At 63.5% G+C, this 26372-nt stretch overlaps 1 protein-coding gene across 4 annotated transcripts in view; it reads left to right on the top strand.

Moving 5' to 3' along the window:
• Window positions 1-24669, top strand: part of LRP1 (LDL receptor related protein 1) — an 81696-nt gene extending 57027 nt beyond the window's left edge. For 2 of the 4 annotated variants that reach the window (XM_070454758.1, XM_070454756.1), the window contains 47 exons: window positions 3780-3984; window positions 4316-4508; window positions 5099-5224; window positions 5373-5501; window positions 5686-5805; window positions 5997-6110; window positions 6414-6563; window positions 6640-6762; window positions 7094-7210; window positions 7373-7501; window positions 7754-7876; window positions 7957-8097; window positions 8193-8383; window positions 9243-9426; window positions 9593-9678; window positions 9808-9927; window positions 10322-10509; window positions 10643-10848; window positions 11393-11581; window positions 12139-12287; window positions 12691-12784; window positions 12902-13018; window positions 13184-13303; window positions 13671-13793; window positions 13937-14062; window positions 14512-14628; window positions 15311-15417; window positions 15522-15654; window positions 16406-16525; window positions 16684-16806; window positions 17134-17274; window positions 17362-17496; window positions 17574-17693; window positions 18703-18971; window positions 19400-19578; window positions 20031-20137; window positions 20386-20502; window positions 20916-21092; window positions 21233-21373; window positions 21492-21665; window positions 21902-22063; window positions 22444-22618; window positions 22797-22898; window positions 23040-23104; window positions 23185-23275; window positions 23373-23517; window positions 23679-24669. In XM_070454758.1, coding sequence (XP_070310859.1) covers window positions 3780-3984; window positions 4316-4508; window positions 5099-5224; window positions 5373-5501; window positions 5686-5805; window positions 5997-6110; window positions 6414-6563; window positions 6640-6762; window positions 7094-7210; window positions 7373-7501; window positions 7754-7876; window positions 7957-8097; window positions 8193-8383; window positions 9243-9426; window positions 9593-9678; window positions 9808-9927; window positions 10322-10509; window positions 10643-10848; window positions 11393-11581; window positions 12139-12287; window positions 12691-12784; window positions 12902-13018; window positions 13184-13303; window positions 13671-13793; window positions 13937-14062; window positions 14512-14628; window positions 15311-15417; window positions 15522-15654; window positions 16406-16525; window positions 16684-16806; window positions 17134-17274; window positions 17362-17496; window positions 17574-17693; window positions 18703-18971; window positions 19400-19578; window positions 20031-20137; window positions 20386-20502; window positions 20916-21092; window positions 21233-21373; window positions 21492-21665; window positions 21902-22063; window positions 22444-22618; window positions 22797-22898; window positions 23040-23104; window positions 23185-23275; window positions 23373-23517; window positions 23679-23819 — 6604 coding nt within the window. In that variant the 3' untranslated portion in view covers window positions 23820-24669. Of the gene's footprint in view, window positions 1-3779; window positions 3985-4315; window positions 4509-5098; window positions 5225-5372; window positions 5502-5685; window positions 5806-5996; window positions 6111-6413; window positions 6564-6639; window positions 6763-7093; window positions 7211-7372; window positions 7502-7753; window positions 7877-7956; window positions 8098-8192; window positions 8384-9242; window positions 9427-9592; window positions 9679-9807; window positions 9928-10321; window positions 10510-10642; window positions 10849-11392; window positions 11582-12138; window positions 12288-12690; window positions 12785-12901; window positions 13019-13183; window positions 13304-13670; window positions 13794-13936; window positions 14063-14511; window positions 14629-15310; window positions 15418-15521; window positions 15655-16405; window positions 16526-16683; window positions 16807-17133; window positions 17281-17361; window positions 17497-17573; window positions 17694-18702; window positions 18972-19399; window positions 19579-20030; window positions 20138-20385; window positions 20503-20915; window positions 21093-21232; window positions 21374-21491; window positions 21666-21901; window positions 22064-22443; window positions 22619-22796; window positions 22899-23039; window positions 23105-23184; window positions 23276-23372; window positions 23518-23678 lie in introns of all 4 variants that reach the window. The other 2 variants (XM_070454757.1, XM_070454755.1) reach the window with 1 other exon arrangement.
• Window positions 24670-26372: the final 1703 nt, after the last annotated feature.

Below are 26372 nucleotides of genomic sequence, written 5' to 3'. Positions count from 1 at the left end.
GACCGGGGATGCAGGAGCGGGAAGGTCTGGCTCTAACCTGAGCTCAGCCACTTTCTCGCTGTGAGGCCTGGGACCGGCTGTGGGACCGCTCTGAGCTTCAGTTTCCTCATCTGTAATATAAGGATAGTACCATCTCAGACACCTTATCAAGGAGAGGGTGAGAGGGCTCTGGTGGCCTCTCTGGCTTGGTGATTAACTGAATCTCTTGATTCAATCATCAGAGGGCTGTACTCAAAGCACACAGCAGGTCCTCTGTATTTCTTGGTCTCCAAGTTTCAAGCAAAGTTTGTTCACCAAACGTCTGTTGTGTGGAACCTAGAGCTGGGCCCATTCCAGCCACCTAACTGGGGAGGGAACTCACTGGTGGGAAACGGATGACGGCACAGGGCCGGGTGTGATGATGGAGAGGCATCACAGGGGAGGTGGGTTGGCCCAGGGCCTGCAAGTGGAAAAGCCTTGCAAGGGCGGCCTGGGGAGGGCAGAGCTTTGAGCAGGAGGGGGAGGCGGGAGGGCTCCGGGCAGGGGAGGAGCCTTACGCCCAGCCCAGCTGAGGCTCCGTGGCCCGGGAGTTGGGGGGCATGCGAGCGGGCAGAGGAGACAGGCCTGAGGAAGCACAGGAGGCTGGGTTACAGTTGCAGATGGAGAATCTGGGGGGAAGCCGCCGGGGGGTGCACACCCCAGCCTCCACCCTCCTGGGGTGCAGCCCCGCCCCCAACGTCACCTGGCACTCTTGGCCCACGTGTGAGCAAAGCTTTTTGCCCCTGAATTCTTCAGCTCTGGGAATGTTTTCCCAAACTAGGAAACTAAGGGACCAACAAAACCCAAAAGCAGCTACTTAGAAACAGTGAGTGCACCGAACCTAGATCCCTCACCCTGATGTAACTCACGCCCGGCCCTTGCCTGGCCCTTGCCGGGCCTGCTCACCAGCTCAAGGGCCCTTCCCGCCTCAGTCCTGTCCCGCACGTACACGGCTTATGACAGAGACCCCGTCTTCCCTGCCGTGACCCTTGGCAACTTCACCTGCCTGAGGCTGGTCCCAGGGCTCAGCTGTCCTGGGCCTGGAGCCTCCATGGAAGGGCCATGCTCGGACCCCCACCTCCTCCCATCTTCAATGCACAGTGCCTTTGCTGTGAGCCCAGGGATGAAGACCTCCACTCAACAAATGGCTTTTTAGTCTATTTTAATTTTTATTTGGCTCCGCCAGGTCTAAGTTGCTGCACTCAGGATCTTTTTTTTTTTTTTAGTTGCAGCATATGGGATCTAGTTCCCTGACCAGGGATTGAACCCAGGCCCCCTGCCTGGGAAACGCAGTCTTAGCCTCTGGACCGTCAGGGAAGTCCCAGCAAATGGCTTTTGAGAACCAGTGATATGCTGAGGATCCGGCGGGGAGCAGGGTGGGTCAGCCGTGCGCCGCTGGCGTATTTGAAGTCTGTCCTAATGAGGCTGCAGGGAGCTCCATAAGTGGGTGATGAGGATCTGAGCCAGGCTGGAAATCAGGGAACGTGTCCTCAGGAAGGCAGTGCGTGAGCCAGGTCTGCGAGATAGCAGGGTGAGCTGAAGCCAGGCCAAGCACACGGCAAAGGGCTGGACTGTGCGGGAGAGGCCCTCCCTTGGCCAGAAAGAGCCAGCGCACTAGAGGAGGTGAGGGAGCCCACACGGACCCAGATGGAGGGGGCCCGTGGGGACCCAGATGGAGGGGGCGGGGCCTCTCCTGGTCAGGTCACCGCCGTCCTGGGGGCAGGATCCGTCTGCCGTGTGAGCAGTTTGTCGTGACAAGAGGGAAGCGCTTCCCAGCATAGAGTGAACCAGACTGTACTTGAGGATGTAGGCGTCCCTGGTGGGAAGGAAGATGACTCTAGCAACCACCCTGGGACGCCCGTTTTCTCTGGGGTAGGCCAGCGGGAGACGCCTCCATCCGCTCCCGTCCTGATTCCAAGAGCCAGCGCCCTGCGCCCCTTCCACTGAGAGGAGGCCTTTCAAACCAGAGCCTTATCCTCATGGGCTCAGGAGCAGTCAGCATCCCTAACGGAAAGCCTTTTACCTGAGCGTAGTGGCAGGGCAGGGAGACTGGGTGGGTGGGTGCGGGGGCGGTTGTTAAAAGGAGAGGTTTGAGGGGATAATTCTGGCTGCTGGGGACAGCTCTGCGGCCAGAACGGACACGGGACAAGGGATGCAGGCCTGGGGTGGAGGGACGCCGAGAGCAGGTCCTGTGAGGGGCCTGGAGGGTCTAGCTTTGGTGCTGTCCAGTCACTCAGTCATGCCTGCTCTTTGTGACCGCCCCCCCCCCACCATGGACTGCAGCAGGCCAGGCTTCCCTGACCTTCACCATCTCCTGGAGTTGGTTCAAGCTTATGTCCATCGAGTCGGTGATGCCATCCAACCATCTCATCCTCTGTCACCCCCCTTTCCTCCTGCCATCAATCTTTCCCAGCATCAGGGTCTTTTCCAATGAGTTAGCTCTTTGCATCAGGTGACCAGAGTATTGGCGCTTCAGCTTCAACATCAATCCTGCCAATGAACAGTCAGGACTGATTTCCTTTAGGATGGACTGGTTTGATTTCCTTGCAATTCAAGTGGCTTTGATGTAGCTCATGCTAAGTTGCTTCAGTCATGTCTGGCTCTTGGTGACCCCGTGGACTGTAGCTTGGGGAGACAGGCTCCTCTGCCCATAGGATTCTCCAGGCAAGAATACTGGAGTGGGTTGCCGTGCCCTCCTCCAGGGAATCTTCCTGACCCGGGGATCGAACCCGGGTCTCTTCCATCTGCTGCACTGGCAGGCAGGTTCTTTACCACTGGGGCCTCCTGGGGAGCCCTGGTGTAGCTCAGTGCTTCTCAAACTGCAGGGTGGGTGAGGGCGGCCCGGGGAGCGAGGCTCTGGTTCTTCAGCCTCCATCCTTCCTAACTGCATGTGCATCTGGGACAAAGACCGAGGAATCACCGTCCACTGCAGGTGGTCAGAGGACCACCGTGTCACACCCAGCGCAGTGCCTGACCGACCCTGAGGTCTTCCACACCCACCTCCAGGGCCTTACCACCACCCCGCCCCCTAGAGAAACACAGCATGGCTGGCCATTCCCATCACCTCCTATACCGAGAGGAAACCGAGACTCGGGGGCCAAGAGAAAAAGAAACAAAAGGGGCCAAGAATCATGTTCAAGGTCAGAGCTAGTAAGGGGCAGAGCTGGGACTCAGATCCCAAATGTACACAGGCTTTAAGTTATGGAGGAGGCGATTCTCGGGAACTTGGTGGTTAAACCCACGTTTTACCAGGTCCCAGTTTACCACACTGGACACCCAAGGGTCTTCAGGATGCCAGGAGAAGAGAAAAACAAAGAAAAAAAATAATAGAAAAGCCTCACATAGCACACACGACTGTCATTTAATCCTCAAATCACTCCACGGAGCAGATAGTGTTAATAGTATTATTCATTCCTATTTCATAGAGCGGAAAAATTAGTTACAGAGCGGGTAAGTAGCTTGCTAAGGTTCCTAGCAGCCAGGATCAGAATCCCAGAGCCCACTGTGTCAGTAAAGGCAGGTGCAGACACAGAAGCACTTGTACGTGTGTGTGCACGTACACTGAGGCTGTCTGTGTAGCCGTCCTTCCTGGGCACCGCGGCTGTGTTGGCTTTGGTGGCCTGAGGCTGCCTGTGGTTCCGGGGCCCCGTTCACATGCTGGCAGACCTCTGGGTCCGGCTTGTCTGCACGCCCTTGCCTGGGTTCACTGCGGCTGGCTCCCTGGCTTTGGGTCCTGATCTCTGCGGCCTCTCTCCCCACAGCCTGATGTTCTGGACCAACTGGAACGAGCAGCACCCCAGCATCATGCGGGCAGCCCTGTCAGGGGCCAACGTCCTGACCCTCATCGAGAAGGACATCCGCACCCCCAACGGCCTGGCCATCGACCACCGGGCCGAGAAGCTCTACTTCTCCGACGCCACCCTGGACAAGATCGAGCGGTGCGAGTATGACGGCTCCCATCGCTACGTGAGTCTCCAGGGTGGGCGGGATGGGAAGCAGGAGGGGGCCGACACCGGGGGACTGCCGGGCCGCCGGGCAGGACACTGTCCAGGCCCAGAGCAGGAGGAAGGGAGGCCTCCCGGCGCAGCAGGAAGAGCCGGGAGGACAGTGGGGCGTCCTGACCTCGCCGCTTAGCATCCTCGACCTTCCTGGTTTGGCGTCCTCGGCAGCTGAATGAGGGAGGTGATTGCCTCTGCAGACCCTCCCATTGTGTGACTGTGTCTGGGGAGCCGGGCCGCTGGTCCCCGGAGCAGGGGCGAGAGCTGTACCTCTGACAATGCTGAGGGTGTCTCCGCAGGTGATCCTGAAGTCGGAGCCGGTCCACCCCTTCGGGTTGGCCGTGTACGGGGAGCACATCTTCTGGACCGACTGGGTGCGGCGGGCCGTGCAGCGGGCCAACAAGTACGTGGGCAGCGACATGAAGCTGCTTCGCGTGGACATCCCCCAGCAGCCCATGGGCATCATCGCCGTGGCCAATGACACCAACAGCTGTGAGTGGGGCCGCTGCCACCTGCCTTGCCCCCGTGCCCACTGCGCCAGCGTGCACACACACACACACACACGCATGCGCGTGTGTACACAGCTGGTCCAATCCACATCTCTGGACGCATCCAGCACATGGTATAGTCATTCTTCCCATGCAGAACCACACAGACCCGCCGGAACCTGACCCCACGCCTGTCCCAGGCGCTGCCTGCTCCGCCGTCTGCGTGCATGGGCACAGACGTGGTCTCACACTGGCTTGACAGCGAGGGTCCCCCACACAGATCTGCAGCTTTCTCAGTCTGTCACATACTCTTCACACGCGCCCTGGGGACCCCACCACACACATGACCTTGGGGCTCCTTAGATTTCAGTCTCCCCAGCATACAGCCCACCTAGGAGCACACACACCCTCAAGCTCAGGCCCACCCCGAATGCTCCTAACCGGCCTTCCCATCGCAGCCCCCAGGCCAGCTGTGAGCCACCGTGTCACAGGCGGTGCCGGGAAGCTCAGCAAAGCCGGGCGGTTGGGGGTGGGGGTGCTCCGTGTGTGCCCCGGGAGGACACCCCGGCCCACTCTCCCGCACCCCTGCCTCAGGTGAGCTCTCCCCCTGCCGCATCAACAATGGGGGCTGCCAGGACCTGTGTCTGCTCACGCACCAAGGCCACGTCAACTGCTCCTGCCGCGGCGGCCGCATCCTCCAGGATGACTTCACCTGCCAGGGTGAGGGGGGGCCCTGGGCACAGACGGGAACCATCTCACCCCCGAAGCTCCAACAGCCTCAGCCCCCTGAAGCCCCAGTTCCTGGGGGGGCAGAGGGGGTACAGGCGCCCAGGCCCTGGCTCAGGAAACCCCTCGCCCCCCTCCCCAGCGGTGAACTCCTCGTGCCGCGCGCAAGACGAGTTCGCGTGTGCCAACGGCGAGTGCATCCACTTCAGCCTGACGTGCGACGGCGTCTCCCACTGCAAGGACAAGTCTGACGAGAAGCCGTCCTATTGCAGTGAGAGCCCCGCCCGCGCCCCCAGGGCCCCGCCTCCCGAGTCGCCAGCCTGTCCCCACTGGGTGGCGCGTGGGGTGAGGGGAGCAAAGCCCCGCCGTCCCTGCATCCCCAAGACAAAGTGTGGGGAGCCCGTGAAGGGGAGGACCCCCGGCCGCTGCTCACCGCGGCCTGCTCCCGCCTGCAGACACGCGCCGCTGCAAGAAGACCTTCCGCCAGTGCAGCAACGGGCGCTGTGTGTCCAGCATGCTGTGGTGCAACGGCGCGGACGACTGCGGGGACGGCTCCGACGAGGCTCCCTGCAACAGTGAGTGGGGCCCGGGCCAAGCCGCAGCCCTCCCCACCCCCGCCCCGGCTGAGCTGTGGTCCCCAGGGTTCTGGTTCAGGGCACGGTCTGGCAGCCCCGGGCAGGCGCTCTGGGCCGAGAGGTCTGGCCCGGGCCGGCCTGGCCCGCACGGGGAGGTCCCTGGCTGATGGCTCGGGCGGGCGCTGTTGCAGAGACAGCCTGTGGCGCGGGCGAGTTCCGCTGCCGGGATGGCACCTGCGTCGGGAACTCCAGCCGCTGCAACCAGTTCGTGGACTGTGAGGACGCCTCAGACGAGATGAACTGCAGTGAGTGACGCCCTGTCCCAGCCCTCTGGACCCAGCTCCTCTCCGCCTTCCCTCTGGGCCCCCGGGGCGGCCTCGGTCCCACTCCAAGGACAAGTCTGACGACAAGTCCGGCCCGCCCCAGCCCTGGGCTCCCCTGGGACTCAGGGAAGGGCAGGGCGTGGAAAGCATGGACAGGGCGCATCCAGCGAAAGACACGGGGCCCCACTTTCTAAAGCCCGTGAAGGCGCCGCGCGGGCCGGCAGCTCTTCGGGGAGGGTGTTGGGCAGGGATCCCGGTGCCACCCCTCCTCCCCGCCCCTGCCAGGTGCCACCGACTGCAGCAGCTACTTCCGCCTGGGGGTGAAGGGCGTGCGCTTCCAGCCCTGCGAGCGGACCTCCCTCTGCTACGCGCCCAGCTGGGTGTGCGACGGCGCCAACGACTGCGGGGACTACAGCGATGAGCGGGACTGCCCAGGTCCGCCCGGCGGGCAGGTGTGCGGCGGGGGGCGGCCCCCGCGGAGGCCGTGCCCTCACGCCTGCCTCGCCCCCAGGTGTGAAGCGCCCCAGGTGCCCTCTGAACTACTTCGCCTGCCCCAGCGGCCGCTGCATCCCCATGAGCTGGACATGTGACAAGGAGGACGACTGTGAACACGGCGAGGATGAGACCCACTGCAGTAAGTGACCACAGGATCCCTCCCGGGCCCAGAACCCAAGGGCCCGCGGGGGCTGGGGCCTCACCGTCCCGCTGAGGCTCTGTGCGGGCCCCGTCCTCTTGACGCGCTCGCGGGAAATGCCCTCCTTGGAGAGGGGCACCCAGGGCCTCACCCCGTGCCTCCCACCCAGACCCTCAGGCTCTGAGACGGGACCGTCTCTCCACTCCTGCTGAGTCCCCCTAGCGGGTGCCATGAGCATCACCCCCATCCATCCTGTGGCATCCATCTGCCTGACTGTGCAGCCCCCCCACCCCTTCCCTATCTAACTGTGACCTCCGTCCAACTGCCCCAGACAAGTTCTGCTCCGAGGCCCAGTTTGAGTGCCAGAACCATCGCTGCATCTCCAAGCAGTGGCTCTGTGACGGCAGCGACGACTGCGGGGACGGCTCGGATGAGGCGGCTCACTGCGGTGAGGCGGGGGTGGGGGGCTGGGCTCAGGGTGGGGAGGCAGCCCCGGAAGGGACAGACGCCCCCCAGCACACACACAACCCCACCGGGTCACGGCACAGCAGCGGGGGCGTCTCCCCAGCCACTGCTCCTGCGTCTCAGCGTCTCCCTGTTCCCCCCACAGAAGGCAAAACATGCGGCCCCAACTCCTTCTCCTGCCCTGGCACCCACGTGTGTGTCCCCGAACGCTGGCTCTGTGACGGGGACAAGGACTGCGCTGACGGCGCTGACGAGAGCGTCGCGGCAGGCTGCTGTGAGTGGTGGGGGCCCCGAGGAGTGGGGCGGACGGTGCGTGGCCACGGGCCCACTTTGCAGGGGAGACGAGGCCCAGGAGAGGAAGGGGTCGCTCAGGCAGCGGTGGCAGAGCTCTGTCCTTGGTCCGGGCGCCCAGGCGCCCCGTCCAGTGCTCTGCCCGCCCTGCTGCCCACACCACAGGAGGGCCGGGGGGGTGGCAGGCGCAGCAGGCGGGCGGGCGCTGAGGGGCCCTGCCCGCCTCCATCTGCAGTGTACAACAGCACCTGTGATGACCGCGAGTTCATGTGTCAGAACCGCCAGTGCATCCCCAAGCATTTCATGTGCGACCACGACCGGGACTGCGCCGACGGCTCTGACGAGTCCCCCGAGTGTGGTGAGCCCTGGGCCGCGGCGGGAGGGTGCCCTGCTCCCTGCGCACGGGCCGCCAGCCTCACCTGCCCCCTCCGACCGCAGAGTACCCGACCTGCGGCCCCAACGAGTTCCGCTGCGCCAACGGGCGCTGCCTGAGCTCCCGCCAGTGGGAGTGCGACGGCGAAAACGACTGCCACGACCAGAGCGATGAGGCCCCCAAGAACCCGCACTGCACCAGCCCAGGTGGGCCCCCCAGGTGGCTCCCTCCCTGCCCGCGGGCCCGGCCCCGCACCCAGGCGGCCCAGGACCCGGCTGACTCGCCCCCTCCCCCTCCCCAGAGCACAAGTGCAACGCCTCCTCGCAGTTCCTCTGCAGTAGCGGACGCTGCGTGGCCGAGGCGCTGCTATGCAACGGCCAGGACGACTGCGGCGACGGCTCGGACGAGCGGGGCTGCCACGTCAACGAGTGTCTCAGCCACAAGCTGAGTGGCTGCAGCCAGGACTGCGAGGACCTCAAGATCGGCTTCAAGGTATTCTGGGTGGGAGCCTCTGCACGCCAAGCCTGGCTGGGACTCTGTTTCTCTGCCCCTCGCTCGTGCGTCCATCCCGCAAAGGCAGTTTCAGCCCCTGTCCTGCCAGGCAGCCTTCTAGGCGCCGGGGACACAGCGATGAGCTCAGCAGAACCCTCTCCTAGTCGGGCTCTGGTCGGTGTGGAAGGTAGCATGGGCAGGCTTTGCTGGCAGATGAGGTCGGGGCGCAAGAGGAGGAGGGGCGTGTGGCTGTCAAGCAGGCCCCAGATGCACAGGTCCACGGTTCAAAGGAGAGGCCAGACAGGAGAGGGAGTCTGGGAGCTGTCACCATAGAGACGGCATTTAAGTCAGGCGTCTGGAGAAGACCCTCAAGGGGGCGAGCGGAGGTGGAAAGAGGGCGGTCTGAGGCCTGAGCACAGCCACACTGCGGGCGGTTAGGTGAGTAGGGAGCGGAGCCTGAGCAGGGCCAGCTTATCCCCTCCAGCCTCTCTGCCCATCCAGCCGGGGCAGGAGGAGGAAAGTGCTGGAGGAAGAGGTACCCAGCTGTCAAATGATGCGCACAGGTCAGATAAGACGAGGCCTGAGCATTAAGCTGGGGGTGCAGAGATGTGGTGGTCACTGGGGACTCACACCAGTGGCCGGGCAAGGGCGAGAGCCAGATGGCTGGCGTGGGCCAGCTCAGCGCCTCCTCTTACAGGCAGGCCTCCATGCTGCCTGCCTCCTCAACGTCCCTGTGCCAGCCAGCGACCCGAGGTGAAGGGAGCTGGAGGGGCCCCTCAGTCTCGGGGTGAGAGGCCTGCAGTCCTTGGGGCGGCCCGGCCCCCTGCCCATGCCCACCCCAGGCCCCCCGTGCCCACAGTGCCGCTGCCGCCCCGGCTTCCGCCTGAAGGACGACGGCCGGACATGCGCCGACGTGGACGAGTGCAGCACCACATTCCCCTGCAGCCAGCGCTGCATCAACACCCACGGCAGCTACAAGTGTCTGTGCGTGGAGGGCTATGCGCCCCGCGGTGGCGACCCGCACAGCTGCAAGGCCGTGACCGGTGAGACGGGGGCTGGGGGTGTGCAGCTGGCCCAGGCCGCCGGGGGTAGTGGAGGGAGGACTGGGATGGCAGAGCTGAAGGCAGGCTGAGGACTGGGTGGGTGAGGGGGCGGGGGTTGCCAGAATGCACCCGGGCCAGCAGCTGAGCCAGCACCCTCTGTCTCCAGACGAGGAGCCGTTTCTGATCTTTGCCAACCGATACTACCTGCGCAAGCTCAACCTGGACGGCTCCAACTACACACTGCTCAAGCAGGTGCCAGACCCGCCCCCCTCACTCCGCCGTCCAGCCCCGCGCCCTCCACACTCACACACTCAGACCCGCCTCTCTAGCCTTCCGTATCCTGACTCTTCGGTCACCCCTCTGCTCACCCCCCGAATGCAGGGCCTCAACAACGCTGTCGCCTTGGACTTCGATTACCGAGAGCAAATGATCTACTGGACGGACGTGACGACCCAGGGCAGCATGATCCGCAGGATGCACCTGAACGGCAGTAACGTGCAGGTGAGGCCAGGGGCCGGGGGCCAGCCGCTGTTCCTGCCCAGAGGACCCTCTCTGTTTCAAGGCCATCTCGCTCCTCCCCGCTGAGTCGCTGCACGGCTCCGCTTGTCCTCGCTCCTCTCCCCTCTGAGCCCAGGGAGCAGGCAGGGACGAGGGGACTCCTCTCTCTCCCTTCCCCTAATTAGCAGTGAGTTCTCCTTAGTCTGACCTCCCTGTCACCTGTGCTCCCGGGCCTGTGGGGTTGGGGTGTGGTCTCCATCATCTAGAGACCCCTCTCCTGGAGCCCAGGCTGACCCCATGCCCAGGGCTGGGCCTGTTCCATCCACTGTCCTCCCAGAGAGGCTGAGAGTCCTGGCCCAGGTCACCCAGGGCCCGTCCTCCCCACCCCTGCCCGCAGGTGCTTCACCGGACGGGCCTCAGCAACCCCGACGGGCTGGCCGTGGACTGGGTTGGCGGCAACCTGTACTGGTGTGACAAAGGCCGGGACACCATCGAAGTGTCCAAGCTCAATGGGGCCTATCGCACAGTGTTGGTCAGCTCCGGCCTGCGTGAGCCCCGGGCGCTGGTGGTGGATGCGCAGAACGGGTATGCGGGCGGGGAGGGGCAGGGAGGCCTGAGCGCCGTGGCGTCGTCGGGCACCCAGGCCCAGCCTCCCTGCGGGCTCCCGGGGGGACCAGTCGCGGGGTCTCCCCTGCCTCACCACCCGCCGGCCCGCCAGGTATCTCTACTGGACAGACTGGGGGGACCACTCGCTGATCGGACGCATCGGCATGGACGGGTCCAGCCGCAGCGTCATCGTGGACACCAAGATCACGTGGCCCAATGGCCTGACGCTGGACTACGTCACCGAGCGCATCTACTGGGCCGACGCCCGAGAGGACTACATCGAGTTTGCCAGCCTGGACGGCGCCAACCGTCACGTGGGTCAGTATGCCAGTGAGGCCGCCTAGGCACAGCCCGCCTGCTGGGACCTGGGCTCCTGTGCTTCAGGGATCAGGCCTCTGGGGCCAGAGTGGGCTTAAAAGCCAGAGGGCATGGCCTGAGGACACCACCCACCAAGGATCCGGGGGTTCCGAGCAGCACAGGGAACGTCCCCAGAACCCACTGAGGCACGAGGCCACCACCAGCCCCCTGAGGAAGGCGAGAGACAGGCACCTTCCCAGGCACAGCTCCAGATGACAGGCCCCGAGGAAGGTGCCGGGGTGCTGGGGCTGGGGTATGCAGCGTGCCCCCACTTCCCGACAGGGGAGGATGGAGAGTGTTGGGGCAGGACCCTGCCCTCAGACAAGCCTGGAGTTGAGTTTCAGCTCTGCCAGTCACTAGCTGGGCGACCGGGGGCTGCAGCGGGGCTATGTCCCCCTCCCAGGGTTGCTTTGGGGTGAAGAGGGCCCCGTAGGGAAGGTGCCTCACGCTGCCCAATGCTGACCGGCGGCCCGGGCCTGACCGCCACGGCCTGCGGCCCCCCCAGTGCTGAGCCAGGACATCCCGCACATCTTCGCGCTGACCCTGTTTGAGGACTACGTCTACTGGACCGACTGGGAGACAAAATCCATCAACCGAGCCCACAAGACCACGGGCGCCAACAAGACGCTCCTCATCAGCACGCTGCACCGGCCCATGGACCTGCACGTCTTCCACGCCCTGCGCCAGCCCGACGGTAAGCGGCTGGGGCCTGAGAGCTGACTGCCGGCGAGCCGGGCGCGAGTGGCCCTGGGGTGAGGTGGGCCCCCGCCGTCTCCGCAGGGGCTGCTGCCCTGATCCTTCCCCAGCAGACTGGGCAGGGCCTGTAGACACCCGGCGATCTGGGGGGCGGTCGACAGGCTGTGGTCTGGCTCTCAGGAGCTGCAGCCCAGCTGGGTCCAGCCCTGGATCTTGCAGCAGCGAGGTCCCGAGGCCATCCAGCAGAGCAAGTCTGGGGGGAGACCCCCAAGGCCAGGCCCCGTGGGCAGACAGGCCGGAGCTGAGGGAGGCCCAGCCTGACCCTGAAACCTCAAGGGAGGCCTCTTCTATCTCTGGCTTCAGCTCCCTTCTGAAAGGGCAGGGTTTGGACCTACCCCGCCTCTGCCCAGGACAGATGGGCTGGGCAGCCTTTGAAAGAGCAGAACACGTGTTCCCAGCGAACACTGCCCTCACCCCGCGAGAGGCCAGCAGCCGGGGGAGCAGTGGCCGCAGCCTGGGTCCGTCTGCCTCCCTTTCACCCCGTTTCTCTCGCAGTGCCCAACCACCCCTGCAAGGTCAACAACGGCGGCTGCAGCAACCTCTGCCTCCTGTCCCCCGGAGGCGGCCACAAGTGCGCCTGTCCCACCAACTTCTACCTGGGCGGCGACGGGCGCAACTGCGTGTCCAACTGCACGGCCAGCCAGGTGAGGCCCGTCACGGACCCCGCGCACCAGCACCCCGGCTCCTCGGACCCCACCGCCTGCTCGAGTGTCCTCACACATCTGGTTTTCCCGCACTAACACCCCCACATTTCTTGCCTACCTCTTGTCTCCCCACAGCAATACTTTTACACCCGTCACCTCACACAGACACCCCCACACCCTAACCCTGACCCCCTCCTCGCCAGTCCCCCCAGCCCCAAGCTCCACACAGATACCCCCCGCCTGGCCTCCCTGCAGTGCTCGAATCCCAGCCTCCCATCCAGCTCACCCTGCCCCTGAGATACCCGACCCTGCTGCTTCTCGGAAACACACCAGCCCCTCAAAAGAAAACCTCCTGAGTTCCCCAGACCCCCACCAACCCCTCTCGCCCCCACCTGCCCTCCAGTTTGTCTGCAAGAACGACAAGTGCATCCCCTTCTGGTGGAAGTGTGACACGGAGGACGACTGCGGGGATCACTCGGACGAGCCTCCAGACTGTCGTGAGTGCCCGGGCGGGGTGGCGAGGTCTTACGTCAGGGCCCCTGACTCCCGGGGCCCCGGGGGCCTGCACCCGCCCCACCCCCACCGTCCTGATGCTGAGCGTCCCCTCCCGGCAGCCGAGTTCAAGTGCCGCCCAGGACAGTTCCAGTGCTCAACGGGCATCTGCACCAACCCCGCCTTCATCTGTGACGGGGACAACGACTGCCAGGACAACAGCGATGAGGCCAACTGCGGTAAAGCGCCGTCCTCCCCAGGGTCTGGGGCCGGGTGTCCAAGCTGCCAGCCCCGCTGCTTCTCCAGGCTGGGCTCCTGCTGCTCCCCCTGCGGGAGAGGAGTCCCCGCCCTGCCCGCGTGCCCCACCCACCGACAGTCACCCTCCCCTCTTCCCACCCCCACAGACATCCACGTCTGCCTGCCCAGTCAGTTCAAGTGCACCAACACCAACCGCTGTATCCCCGGCATCTTCCGCTGCAACGGGCAGGACAACTGCGGAGACGGCGAGGATGAGAGGGACTGCCGTGAGTGCCCCGGGCGCTGGCAGGGATGGGGGTGTTGGAGAACGGGCACGGAAACACGATTCACCTCGAAGTCCAGCCCCCGCTTCTTCTAGGGACCGTGCCGCTCTCAACTAATGTTATTAGATGAGCAACATGAATTATATGGGGTGTGACTCAGTTTGCTCATAAAATCATCATGCACATCATAGAGATGTGCAGATCCCGAAGACAAAAATCACCAAAGTTAGAAATAAACTGTCTCTTCCTGCAAGAAATTGCTGGCAGGACCAGGACAAGGCCAGGGCTTGGGGGAGAGAGACAGGATATGGAGCAGAACTGTGGGGAGAGGCAGAGTGGGCAGGTCCTCACTCTCTCCCCAACCCCGCAGCCGAGGTGACCTGTGCCCCCAACCAGTTCCAATGCTCCATCACCAAGCGCTGCATCCCCCGGGTCTGGGTGTGCGACCGGGACAACGACTGTGTGGACGGCAGTGATGAGCCCGCCAACTGCAGTGAGTCTCACTCCCCGCACAGGGTCTGCGGCTCCCGCCACCCCCGCGTGTGACCCCCTCGGCGGCCACTCCCACCCAGACCCCACCCTCATCGCATGTTCCTGAAAGGAGCCCCCCTCCTCACCCCGGCCACCCGCTTGCAGCCCAGATGACCTGCGGGGTGGACGAGTTCCGTTGCAAGGACTCGGGCCGCTGTATCCCGGCGCGCTGGAAGTGTGACGGAGAGGATGACTGCGGGGACGGCTCGGACGAGCCCAAAGAGGAGTGCGGTGAGCTTCCCCGCGCCTGCTCGGGAGAGGCGCCTGCCAGGGAGGGCAGGGGCTGCCCACTGCCTGAGTGCCCTCACAACCCGTGCCCACCATCTCCTAACTCCCCACCCCCACTGGCAATGAACATGAACTTGGGCAAACCCAGGAGACGGTGAAGGACAGGGAAGCCTGGCGTGCTGCAGTCCATGGGGTCGCAGAGTCAGACACAACCTCATCAGCACACATCTGCCCACCATCTGGGATCTGTGGGTCCCAACTCGTGTCCCCTCTGCCCCAGAAGCTCCCATTGGCCCCACATCTCAGAACACGGCCTGGGCTGCCACCACTGACCTGTGTCAGGCTGGAACACCCACTCTCCCGCCCCTGGCCATCCTGACCGCACCTCTGGAGACCCTGAGGCCCGCCCCCGACTCTGTGCCTGACTGTCCCCCCAATCTCGCCTCTTCCAGACGAGCGCACCTGTGAGCCCTACCAGTTCCGCTGCAAGAACAACCGCTGCGTGCCAGGCCGCTGGCAGTGCGACTACGACAACGACTGCGGGGACAACTCGGACGAGGAGAGCTGCAGTATGTCCCCGGCCCGGCCCCGCCCCCGGCCCACAGCCACCCTTCCCCGAGCCCCGGCCCCTCCCTGCTCAGCACCTCCCCCGCCCACCGCCACGGGCTGCACCGGGGCAGGTGGCTGCTGCCCGGGGCTGCGGGTCAGGCCCCCCTCCCGCCTCACCCCCTCTTCATGTTGTGTATTTGAGTTTGTGCCATTTCACCTCATCTCATGTTTCTCTCCATTTTCACACTGTCCTCTCGGGGTTGCAGAGGTAGGTGTTGCTGACGTGCCCGTGCCCTGCCGCACCCCTGCCAGTGCCCCAGAGCCCACCTGCCCCCGTGCTGTGCCAGCCCGCCATCCTTGACTGGCCTCTCCCTGAACCCTGGTGCTGTCTGAGTGGTCTTGTCCTTCCCCGTCCCTCCCCACACGCAGTCTGTCCTGAGGGCAGGGCCAGGGACCCATGCCCTCTCTCGTGTATCTGTCCCCGAGGGCTAGTGTGAGTGTGCTCTGGGCCCGGCTGGTCCCAGGAGGGCAGCCAGTCGGCTTGCTCTGGATGTGTTGAGCCTCTTGGTCATCATCCCAGTCCACTGTGACCTTCAGGGATGCAGGGACAGATGACAGTGCTCCGCAAGGGCTGGAGACGCTCCGGAGGCTGAGTCCCTGTGCCCACCCTCCTGGGGCCTGTCTCTCCCTGTCCCTCCCCAGCCCCCCGGCCCTGCTCTGAGAGTGAGTTCTCCTGTGCCAACGGCCGCTGCATCGCTGGGCGCTGGAAATGCGATGGGGATCATGACTGTGCAGACGGCTCCGACGAGGTGGGCAGGGAGACCGGACGGAGGGAGGGTCGGGCTTAAAAGAGTCAGGGCGGGCCCGCAGGAGTGCCCAGGTCTGATCAGGACGCCTGCTCCCGTGCCCACAGAAAGACTGCACTCCCCGCTGTGACATGGACCAGTTCCAGTGCAAGAGTGGTCACTGCATCCCGCTGCGCTGGCGCTGTGACGCAGACGCGGACTGCATGGACGGCAGCGATGAGGAGGCCTGTGGCACTGGGGGTGAGCCCTCCCAGCCCACAGAACACTGAATCAAGGAGCCCGTCGAAATCCAGCAGAAACCCGAGGGCCGTGTCCATCCGGGCCCCACCCCACAAGTTCCAACAGGGCTTAGTGGGCTGTCCTGAGAAGCCAAGTCCCTGCTCACTTTTCCTTTCCTGGAGCCGTGAGGCAGCACCTGCTGCTGGCCTGAGCTCAGCAGTCCAGAGCGGGATGCGGGGAGCCTGGGTGGTGGAAGGTTGAAGCTCGGAGCAGCGAGGGCAGCCATCCCGGCTCTGGGCTGGGGGCTGAGGTCAGGGACTGGAACCGGGTCCCCTGACTCCCAGGCGAGGGACCCTCCTCTGTACCTGCCACTGCATGACAGTGGGCCCCGGGCCCACCACCACCAGGAAACAGGGCTCTCCGGACACTTCCCCAAAATGACCTCTTCTCCCCGAAATACCAGAGGAGGCAGTTCTGCCTCCGCAAAACAGCTACCTGGCTGGTCGTAGAAAATGAGGAAACCCAGGTTCTATCTCCCCCCCTCCAATTATTTTTATTAGTTGGAGGCTAATTACTTTACAATATTGTTGTGGTTTTTGCCATACGTTGACATGAATCGGCCACCAGGCTCTATCCAGTGGCGGTTCCACTGCTTGCCTGGAGTGCCCCCTAGGCCTCGGCCCTGGAGGGAGGGGTCTGGCCACAAGCCCCCGCCCCCAGTAGCTGGGGGCTCAGAGCTCAGTCCTGACTCTTTTCTCCCTCCGGCGCCCAGTGCGGACCTGCCCCCTTGACGAATTCCAGTGCAACAACACCTTGTGCAAGCCGCTGGCCTGGAAATGCGACGGCGAGGACGACTGCGGGGACAACTCGGACGAGAACCCAGAGGAGTGCGGTGAGGCTCCGGGGGCCGCGGGGCGGGGCTTCATGCGGGGCGGGGCTTCAGGCAGGGCGGGGCGGGGCGGGGCGGGGCTCTCCGGCTCCCTGGAGGCCCCCAGCCGGGGGTGGGGGACCCCCAAGGCTGATTCCGACTCTGTCCTCTCGCCGCTGCAGCCCGGTTCGTGTGCCCTCCAAACCGGCCCTTCCGTTGCAAGAACGACCGCGTCTGCCTGTGGATCGGGCGCCAGTGCGACGGCTCGGACAACTGCGGGGATGGGACGGATGAGGAGGACTGTGGTGAGCAGGGGGCCTGTGCGGGGGTTCTGGGGGGCGCCTGGAGCGGGGGGGCTGCACAAGCGGTGGGCGTGGCCCTGTGTCTGGTGAGTCGATTCAGGGAAAGGGGAGGATCCACTGCCGGGAGCCTGGGGGCCCTGTCTAGGCCGGAGAGAAACCCCCGGGGAAGGCATTGAAGCGGAGACTGCGAATCTGAACAGTTTAACCAGCTTCCCCTTGAGGCTTGAGAGCCAGGCTTGGGGCCCCTCTACCTGTGACTGAGCGGGGGTTCCTGTGGGAAGAGGGGGCAGGGTGGTAAATGCCAGGGCCTGAAGCCACGCCCTCCGCCAGAGCCGCCCACGGCCCAGACCTCGCGCTGCAAAGACAAGAAGGAGTTTCTGTGCCGGAACCAGCGCTGCCTCTCCTCTTCCCTGCGCTGCAACATGTTCGATGACTGCGGGGACGGCTCTGACGAGGAGGACTGCAGCATGGGTGAGGGTGAGACCCGCGTGCCGGCGTGGGCGGGGGTCGGGAGCGACGCAGAGCCTAAGCCCAGGCCTAGACTCGCTGTCTCCGCAGACCCCAAGCTGACCAGCTGCGCCACCAACGCCAGCATCTGCGGGGATGAGGCCCGCTGCGTGCGCACTGAGAAAGCCGCCTACTGTGCCTGCCGCACTGGCTTCCACACGGTGCCAGGCCAGCCCGGATGCCAGGGTAGGAAGGGGGAGTCCACGAGGCGGGCAGAAGCCCCCGCCGTGAGACTCTCCCTGACCCGGGCGTGTAACCCCCAGACATCAACGAGTGCCTGCGCTTCGGCACCTGCTCGCAGCTCTGCAACAACACCAAGGGCGGCCACCTATGCAGCTGCGCGCGCAACTTCATGAAGACGCACAACACCTGCAAGGCGGAAGGTAGGGCGGGGAGAGGGCGGAAGGTAGGGCGGGGAGAGGGCGGGGAGAGGGCGGAAGGTAGGGCGGGGAGAGGGCGTGGAGAGGGCGGAAGGTAGGGCGGGGAGAGGGCGGGGAGAGGGCGGGGCTTCCGGCGCCGGGACAGGACGGGAACCTGGCCTGCGGTGTCTTCCTCCGGGGCACCCTTGCCCAAGCCTGCAATTCCAGACCCACCAGACAGCTTCCTGAACGTGGCTGGCAGCCGTGCAGAGACTAGAGGTTCTGGGGCGAAAGCATCACCACTCACACAGTCAAGAGTACCCCACCTGCACATGCCCATTATGCTTTCCTCAGCGTTAGTGAGGTATCAGTGACAAAACTGTCAGACATTTAATGTGAGCATTAAGGTGTGTACATACACCTTGTGAAAGAATTCCCCCCGTTGAGTTAATAGAACACATCCTTCATTTCACATATTTACCTTTTTTCTGGTGAGAACATATGCTTTGATGCACAGCTGCCCCTTCCTCACGTCTCTATACAAAGACACCCATATCCATGTACACACACCCAGGCACACACAACCCCAGATATGTCCGAGTGCACTCATCGGCCCATGCACACCTACACGCCTCCACGGCGGTGCTCAGGCACCCCCACATGTGTGTGCACCAGTGAGCAGATATCAGACATTATGGGGCAGAGACTGTGGTGATGCCCGCAGAGGCCGTGAGGAGGCCGAGGTCCCTGAGGCTGGAGGAGGAGAGACAGTTTTTTGGAGTAGCAAGTCACCCTAGATCACCTCAGGAGAGGAGGAAGTTCAAGGACTCAGGCTGGAGCCCTCAAACCTGGCACTGGGGCGGGATGAGCAGAGGCTTCAGGCCACGTCAGATGGCTTGACTAGGAGAGAAGACACTGTTAATGTGAAAGGGGTGGGACTGGGTAGGGAGCACAGCTTGCCCAGCTCTAGGTCCAACAGCCCCCAGCCCCCGCGCTTTCACCGCTGCCAACATCTGGGCTCTTGTCCCTCCAGGCTCTGAGTATCAGGTCCTGTATATCGCTGACGACAACGAGATCCGCAGCCTATTCCCCAGCCACCCGCATTCGGCTTACGAGCAGGCCTTCCAGGGTGACGAGAGCGTCCGCATCGATGCCATGGATGTCCACGTCAAGGCTGGCCACGTCTACTGGACCAACTGGCACACAGGCACCATCTCCTACCGCAGCCTGCCCCCTGCAGCGCCTCCCACCACTTCCAATCGCCACCGGCGACAGATTGACCGGGGCGTCACCCACCTCAATGTGAGCACCCAGCCTAGGGTGGGACCTACGTGGAGGCACAGACTGGGTGGGAGGTCTCCAAACAGCAGACGGTTCAGAGTTTGCAGAGGACAGAGGAAGGGGGCAAAGGATGAGGCCGGCATGCAGGGCGACCTTCAGATGACAGCCCGAGGCATGGGCAGCAGGTAGGCAGAGCAGCACCGTGGTCAGTAGGTGGCGCCACCACGTGGTGGCCCGAGGCTGCAGGGCGCTGCGGGCACTTGGCCTTCGGCGTCAGAGCCGGCCCACCCCATCAGTGTTGCCAAGCTCTTGAGCCTCTTTGGGCCTCACTTTGTTCCTCAGTAACACAGAGTAATGGTAACAGCAGGGACAGGGAGTGGGGGGCTGGATTATAGGCAGGAAGGCCAAAGGCGGTAACCTCTGAACCTGTGACCCACCCCCCCATCCAGATTTCAGGGCTCAAGATGCCGAGGGGCATCGCCATCGACTGGGTGGCTGGCAACGTGTACTGGACCGACTCTGGCCGGGATGTGATTGAGGTTGCACAGATAAAGGGCGAGAACCGCAAGACGCTTATCTCCGGCATGATCGACGAGCCCCATGCCATCGTGGTGGACCCACTGAGAGGGTGGGCGGGGGTGCTGTGGGGAGGCATCTGGGCTGGGGCTCGGAAGCCCCTGGGATGGAGCTGGGTGTCCAGCCCCCAGCGTGGGCGTTTCCTCCCAGACCAGCCTGAGGTCAGGGTCCTGCTGGGTCTTACAGGCTGCGTCCAGCGCTAGCCCTACCTGGTGTCCCCCGGGATCACACTGGCTTGCCCAGCTGGGGCCTGGCTTCCGCTGTGCTGGCAGTCATGGGCAGCCAGGCTCTGGGCTTCTCTGCTCCAGGGGGCAGCTCTGCCTACTGAACTGGGACCCGAGCCGTACATAGCAGTGTTAGAGATCTTTAACCTAGTCAGGAGGTTGACTCCCCCTGACTCTCTATGGAGGAGACGGACAGAACACCCTCCTCTCTGTGTCCCCCTTGAGTGACCTCCTCTTGGAACCCATGTCCTGCCCACACTCACTTCTTGTCCCTCCCCAGCACCATGTACTGGTCAGACTGGGGGAACCACCCCAAGATTGAAACAGCAGCAATGGATGGAACCCTTCGGGAGACGCTGGTTCAGGACAACATCCAGTGGCCCACAGGTCCATGCTGCAGGGGTGGGGGTGGGGGAGAGGTGGGTCTGCTGAGCTCAGGGCCACACAAAAGCTGGGGACGGGAGGGGGATTGGACTGGGATGGGACAGAGGGGCTGTGGAGGCTTTTCCCAGAAAAGGTGACTGCAAGTGACCGTGGGGACAGGGTGGAGCCGTCCCAAACATAGACAGCGTCCTGCTTGCTCCCCGAACCTGAGGCGGGAAGGCAGGGCCTCACAGCGCTCTCTGCTCCCCCAGGCCTGGCCGTGGATTATCACAATGAACGGCTTTACTGGGCAGATGCCAAGCTGTCAGTCATCGGTAGCATCCGGCTCAATGGGACGGACCCCATCGTGGCTGCTGACAGCAAACGAGGTCAGCCTCCACCAGCAGCCTTGCAGCCCTGACCTCAGGCCCCTGTCCTCCCCTCTGGGCTCAAGGCCTCACCCAGTGCCTGCCATCCTCCCAACCAGACACCCCCTGCACCAGTCCTGCAGGCCTGAGTCTACCCTGACCCTCTGGGCCACCTTCACATCATTCTACCAGTGGGTGTTGAGCTGCGTGGAGGCGCCATGGGTGATAATGGGAACTTAGCACACGTGGGGAGAGGGAGCAGAAGTCGCTCCTGACCCCACAAGTCGGGGGCTGATGGGACCTGTTGCCAGTGGGAGGAACAGGTTGAGGGGAGGTCTGAACAGGACGTGTTGAGCTTGAGGTCCCCGAGAGCCTTGGGACCCAGTGACCCGAGAGTGTGACTAAGGCCTGAGTGCCCTCTGACTTCTCCCCAGGCCTGAGTCACCCCTTCAGCATTGATGTCTTCGAGGATTACATCTATGGCGTCACCTACATCAATAATCGTGTCTTCAAGATCCATAAGTTCGGACACAGCCCCTTGATCAACCTGACCGGGGGCCTGAGCCACGCCTCCGACGTGGTCCTATACCACCAGCATAAGCAGCCTGAAGGTGGGCGGAGAGGGAGAGCCCGGGCCGGGGCGGGAAAGGCCCCGGGGTGCTGTCTCCAAGCTGCAGCCTCAGGTCTTGGTGGGCAGGGGAGGTTCTGGGTCATAGGACTCAGCCTTCTCCCACGCTGCCCACCCCTGCAGTGACCAACCCCTGTGACCGCAAGAAGTGCGAGTGGCTCTGCCTGCTGAGTCCCAGCGGGCCCGTCTGCACCTGTCCCAACGGGAAGCGGCTGGACAACGGCACTTGTGTGGCTGTGCCCTCGCCGACGCCCCCGCCGGACGGTATGCTCACGCCCCCCCCCTCCGCCCCCGTCCCTCATTGCTGCTCTGGAACCCTCCACCCTGCAGCCCCTGAATCCGTCCCCTGCCCCGGCTCTGCCCCTGACGACCCTTCCTGCAGCTCCTCGGCCTGGAACCTGTAATCTACAATGCTTCAACGGCGGCAGCTGCTTCCTCAACGCGCGGAGGCAGCCTAAGTGTCGATGCCAGCCCCGTTACACAGGCGACAGGTGTGAGCTGGACCAGTGCTGGGAACACTGTCGGAACGGGGGCACCTGCGCGGCCTCCCCCTCGGGTACGGCCTCTGGTTCTCCTGCCAGGACTCCTCCTGGCCCCTGGGCCCTGCCGCCCCCAAGCCGCCTCTGCCCTGCCTCACCTCAGCTCTGCTGCCCTCCTGCCTGCCGCCCCCGGCCCCGGAGTTGCTGTCCTGCGCCACCTGCCTCCTGCCGGGCCCTCCCAGCTCTGTTCCCCCGCTGCAGGGCCGGGCGGCTCAGTGGGCCACAGTCCCACTCACACCTCGTCTCCCGCCAGGCATGCCCACGTGCCGGTGCCCCACAGGCTTCACGGGCCCCAAATGCACCCAGCAGGTGTGTGCGGGCTACTGTGCCAACAACAGCACCTGCACTGTCAACCAGGGCAACCAGCCGCAGTGCCGATGCCTGCCTGGCTTCCTGGGGGACCGCTGCCAGTACCGTGAGTGAGCCATCCCCGATGGAGGCGGGAGGGGGGGGGGCGAGGGGGTGCGGGTTACAGGGGCTAGTTCTAGGCAAGGAGGCCATTCGCAGCTCAGCCAGGCTCGAGGTGCCAGGGCTTCTCCCCAGGGAGAGGTCAGCACACCCCTGGCTGCCCCGAGGCGGGGAACCCTCTGGTATCAGGATTATTCAAGCAAAAGCAGTTTGCTCTTGGGATGCTCCGGGACATCTCTGTAACCCTGGAGCCTGTGACATGGGGACGCTGGGGGCCTCAGGAGGAGGGGGAAGTCACCCCAAATGCCAGCTGCCCCCCACCACCTCTGGAGGACCCTCTTGACACTGAGGCTTGAGACCCCTCCTCTCCCATCCCCCGAACCACAGGCCAGTGCTCTGGGTACTGTGAGAACTTTGGCACGTGCCTGATGGCCGCCGATAGCTCCCGCCAATGCCGCTGCACCGTCCACTTCGAGGGGCCCAGGTGTGAGGTCAACAAGTGTAGCCGCTGTCTCGACGGGGCCTGTGTGGTCAACAAGCAGAGCGGTGATGTCACCTGCAAGTGAGTGGGGCCCACTCCCGGTCTGTCTCACCCGCCGCCTCCCGGCCCCGCCCCGCCACTTCCCGGCCCCGCCCCACCCACCTCCCGGCCCCGCCCCCGCCCCTCCTGGCCCCGCCCCTTCCCGGCCCCTTGGCCGCCCTCCACCAGTCCTGCCCAGCCTCTGCGCTCCTCCCCGCAGCTGCTCCGACGGCCGGGTGGCCCCCAGCTGTCTGACCTGCGATGGCCACTGCAGCAATGGCGGTTCCTGCACCATGAACAGCAAAATGATGCCTGAGTGCCAGTGAGTTGGGCCTGTGCCTCACCGAGGCCTAGATCAGCCTTCCCTCCCCCAAGTCTGAGCCAGACCGGCCGGAGCCTGCGGCCCCTCCCAGTTTCCTCAGTGGAAGGCCTGCCCACTCATCTCTGCCCCTCCCATCTGCAGGTGCCCACCCCACATGGCGGGACCCCGGTGTGAGGAGCAAGTGGTCGGCCAGCAGCAGCCTGGACGTAGGTGGCGGGGACCTGGGATGGGGTAGGTTGTGCCTCCGAGGCCTTTTGGACTCAGCTGCCCTCCTCCTCCCCTCTAGATATGGCCTCCATCCTGATTCCCCTGCTGTCGCTGCTGCTGATGCTCCTGGTAGCCGGAGTGGTGTTCTGGTACAAGCGGCGAGTCCGAGGGTGAGTTGCGGAGAGTCTGGAAAATTACGGCCACGTTACTGCCCTAGTCTCACCCCTCCTAGAATCCCTGCCCTCATGCTCCCACCTCCCTCGCCAGGGCTAAGGGCTTCCAGCACCAGCGGATGACCAACGGGGCCATGAACGTGGAGATCGGGAATCCCACCTATAAGATGTATGAAGGCGGGGAGCCTGATGATGTAGGGGGCCTACTGGATGCTGACTTCGCCCTAGACCCTGACAAGGTGGGCCGGGAGGGCAGGGGAGGGGGCTTCCAGGACAGGGATGGGGGCTGTGGGTGGGGCGACCAAGCGTGTTGGGCTGGATGATGGAATGGAGGTGGGCGGAAGGTACCTAAGCCACAGAGCCCTGTGTCTGAGCCCCAGCTGCACCCTCTTGCTTGCAGCCCACCAACTTCACGAACCCCGTGTATGCCACACTGTACATGGGAGGCCATGGCAGCCGCCACTCTCTGGCCAGCACGGACGAGAAGCGAGAACTCCTGGGCCGGGGCCCCGAGGACGAGATAGGGGACCCCTTGGCATAGGGTCCTCCACCATCGGACCTCCCCAGAGAGCCTCCTGCCCCCGGCCAGAAAAGTCCTTCGAGGAGCCCCCCTCTTGCCCAGCCAACCCCTCCCCAGCCCTGCTGGGATGTATAAATGTAAAAAAATGAAGGAATTACTTTTTATATGTGAGTGAGCAAGCGAGCAAGCGAGCACAGTATTATCTCTTTCCGTTCTCCTTCCTGCCTGCTCCTCAGCAACGCCCCCCCCCCATGCTGCCTTCCGGGAGGGGGGGAACAGGAGGGGGGCTCCTGCAAATTACAGGTATAAGGGAGCCCTGCCTCCCACCTTCCCACCAAAAACGCACCCCCACTGGGAGAGCTGGTGGTGCTGCGTCCCCCTCCCCGTACAAGACACTTTGTCGAGGCTCTCCCCTCTCGCCCCCGCCCCCAACCCCGCCGGTCCCCTGAGGGCTGATTCTGGGATCCTGAGGAGGGTGAGTCCTTTGCTGCCCTTGTCTTGGAAGATTTGGCCCTGGCTGAGGTAGGAAGGGAAGGATGGAGTTTTTTAGCTCTTCTTGGGGGAGGCCATCCCAAGCCCCAGCCCCCACTCCAGGGGCACCTCTGAGATGGCCGCGCTCAGCATCCCTCCCAGACAGGCCCTCCCCTTCTCCCGTGCCCCCGCGGTGGCTCCCAGGGCTGGAGACTTCTTTGGGAAACAGTCCCCCCAGGCTCCCCTCCCCTGGGGACGAGGAGAAAGTGGGGCGCACCGAGGAAGGGCAAGCGGGCAGCCCCGTTTTGGGGACACGAACGTTTTAATAATTTTTGCTGAATTCCTTTACAACTAAATAACACAGATATTGTTATAAATAAAATTGTAAAAAAAAAAAAAAGCGTTTGTGTCTGTCTACCTGAATGTGAGGCTCTGAGAGCTGGCCTGTGCTTGCATGCTCCGGCCACCAGAGGGAGCCATGCTCTGTGCTGCAGGAAGGCTGGAGCATCTGGTCTTCAGGGCCCTTCTGGCCTCCATCCCCGTTGGCTGGGCTGCGGCAAGGATTGAGGGTGGCACGGAACTTGGCCAGAAAGACCTGCTTCTCCTGGCTGTGTCAACTTTTGAGCCAGTGACTTCACCTTTCGGAAACATGTGATCTCTCTGGCCGATGGACCCTTACCTCCAGGATCTGCATTTTCTCTGCACTGTCACTACCACCCATCCTTAAACTGCTCCTCCACAGCGAGAAATCCTACAGGACGAGATGAACACACTGGGATTGTGGACGACTTTCTAGTCCTTCAGGATGGTCCCATTCCCAGTCGGCTAAGTTTGCTCTTGAAGCATTAACATCCTCACAGAGACTGATTAATCAGACGTCAAGAGTAAGAACCCTGGGTTCAGGAAAAGGAAAGCATTTGTGGTTACAGCTGGGAAGGTCAGTTTTCCAGGCCTCACGGGCCACCAACAAACCCAGTTCCCACCCCAGGTGCTGATGACCGCTACGGTCAAAGGGGGTCCCACGTGTGCTAAGCTGTTTCAGTCGCGTCCAACTCTTTGCAACGCTATGGACTGGTTCCTCTGTCCATGGGATTCTCCAGACAAGAATACTGGAGTGGTTTGCCATGCCGTCCTCCAGGGGATCTTTCTGACCCAGGGATCAAACCGTCGTCTCACGTCTCCTGCATTGGCAGGCAGGTTCTTTACCACTAGCGCCACCTGGGAAGCCCAGGTCTGCAACTCCCGTGCAGAAGGCCACACTGCTTTACACGGTCCTAGACTGAGAGAGGGTTACAGCCCCCCTTTTCCTGCCGTAGCAAATATGCTCAAAGAAGGCAGCTTTAAACACCTAAAGAAACCTAGTGTGTGTGTGTGAGTCGCTCAGTCGTGTCCAACTCTGCAACCCCATGGACTGTAGCCGGCCAGACTTCTCTGTCCATGGAATTCTCCAGGCAAGAATACTGGAGCGGGAGGCCATTCCCTTCTCCTGGGGATCTTCCCAACAGAGAGATCGAACCTGGGTCTTCCTCATTGCAGGCAGTCTTTACCCTCTGAGCCACCAGGGAAGCCCAGCTCCCAAAAGAGGAGCATTGCTTTTCATTCCCCCTCCCTCCCTGGTTCAACTTTCTCAGTCTATTCCTCCTTTCTTGAGGGAGGAAGCTATGGATCCAGCCACGTCCAGAAAGAAGACCCCTCCCCTTCCCTCTAAGCCGTGAGGTGCCAGCTCCAGCCTCAGCTTCCAAGCCAGTTCTGCCATCCTCCGCAAGCTCCCCGGCTCCGCACCGTAGGGCCCCCAAGAAGAGCCATCCTCCTGGGGAAAAGGGGCGTCCTTGTTGATTGCTTAGAGGGAGGCTTGTGTCATCGTCTGTCCACCAGGTGGCGTACTCACTCCTGCAGCCCAGCTCATCCGGAAGCCCAGCACAACCCGCACCCCCCCCAGCACACTAATTATGCACCTGCCCTCGGACCCCAGTCCAGCCTCTCACTTCCTTCCCTGGGGCTATTCTGCCACACCCCCTCTACTCCCCTCCAGCCGGCTCCTCCCCTCCCCCAGCGCCTGTCTGCTCCCAACCAGCGGCCCCACCCCCTCACTGCCTCCCTCTG

This window comes from Odocoileus virginianus, chromosome 24 (genome assembly GCF_023699985.2).
Source record: "Odocoileus virginianus isolate 20LAN1187 ecotype Illinois chromosome 24, Ovbor_1.2, whole genome shotgun sequence".
Taxonomy (NCBI): Eukaryota; Metazoa; Chordata; class Mammalia; order Artiodactyla; family Cervidae; genus Odocoileus; species Odocoileus virginianus.
Note: the sequence above shows the minus strand (reverse complement) of the source record. Positions and strands in the feature narration are given on the sequence as shown.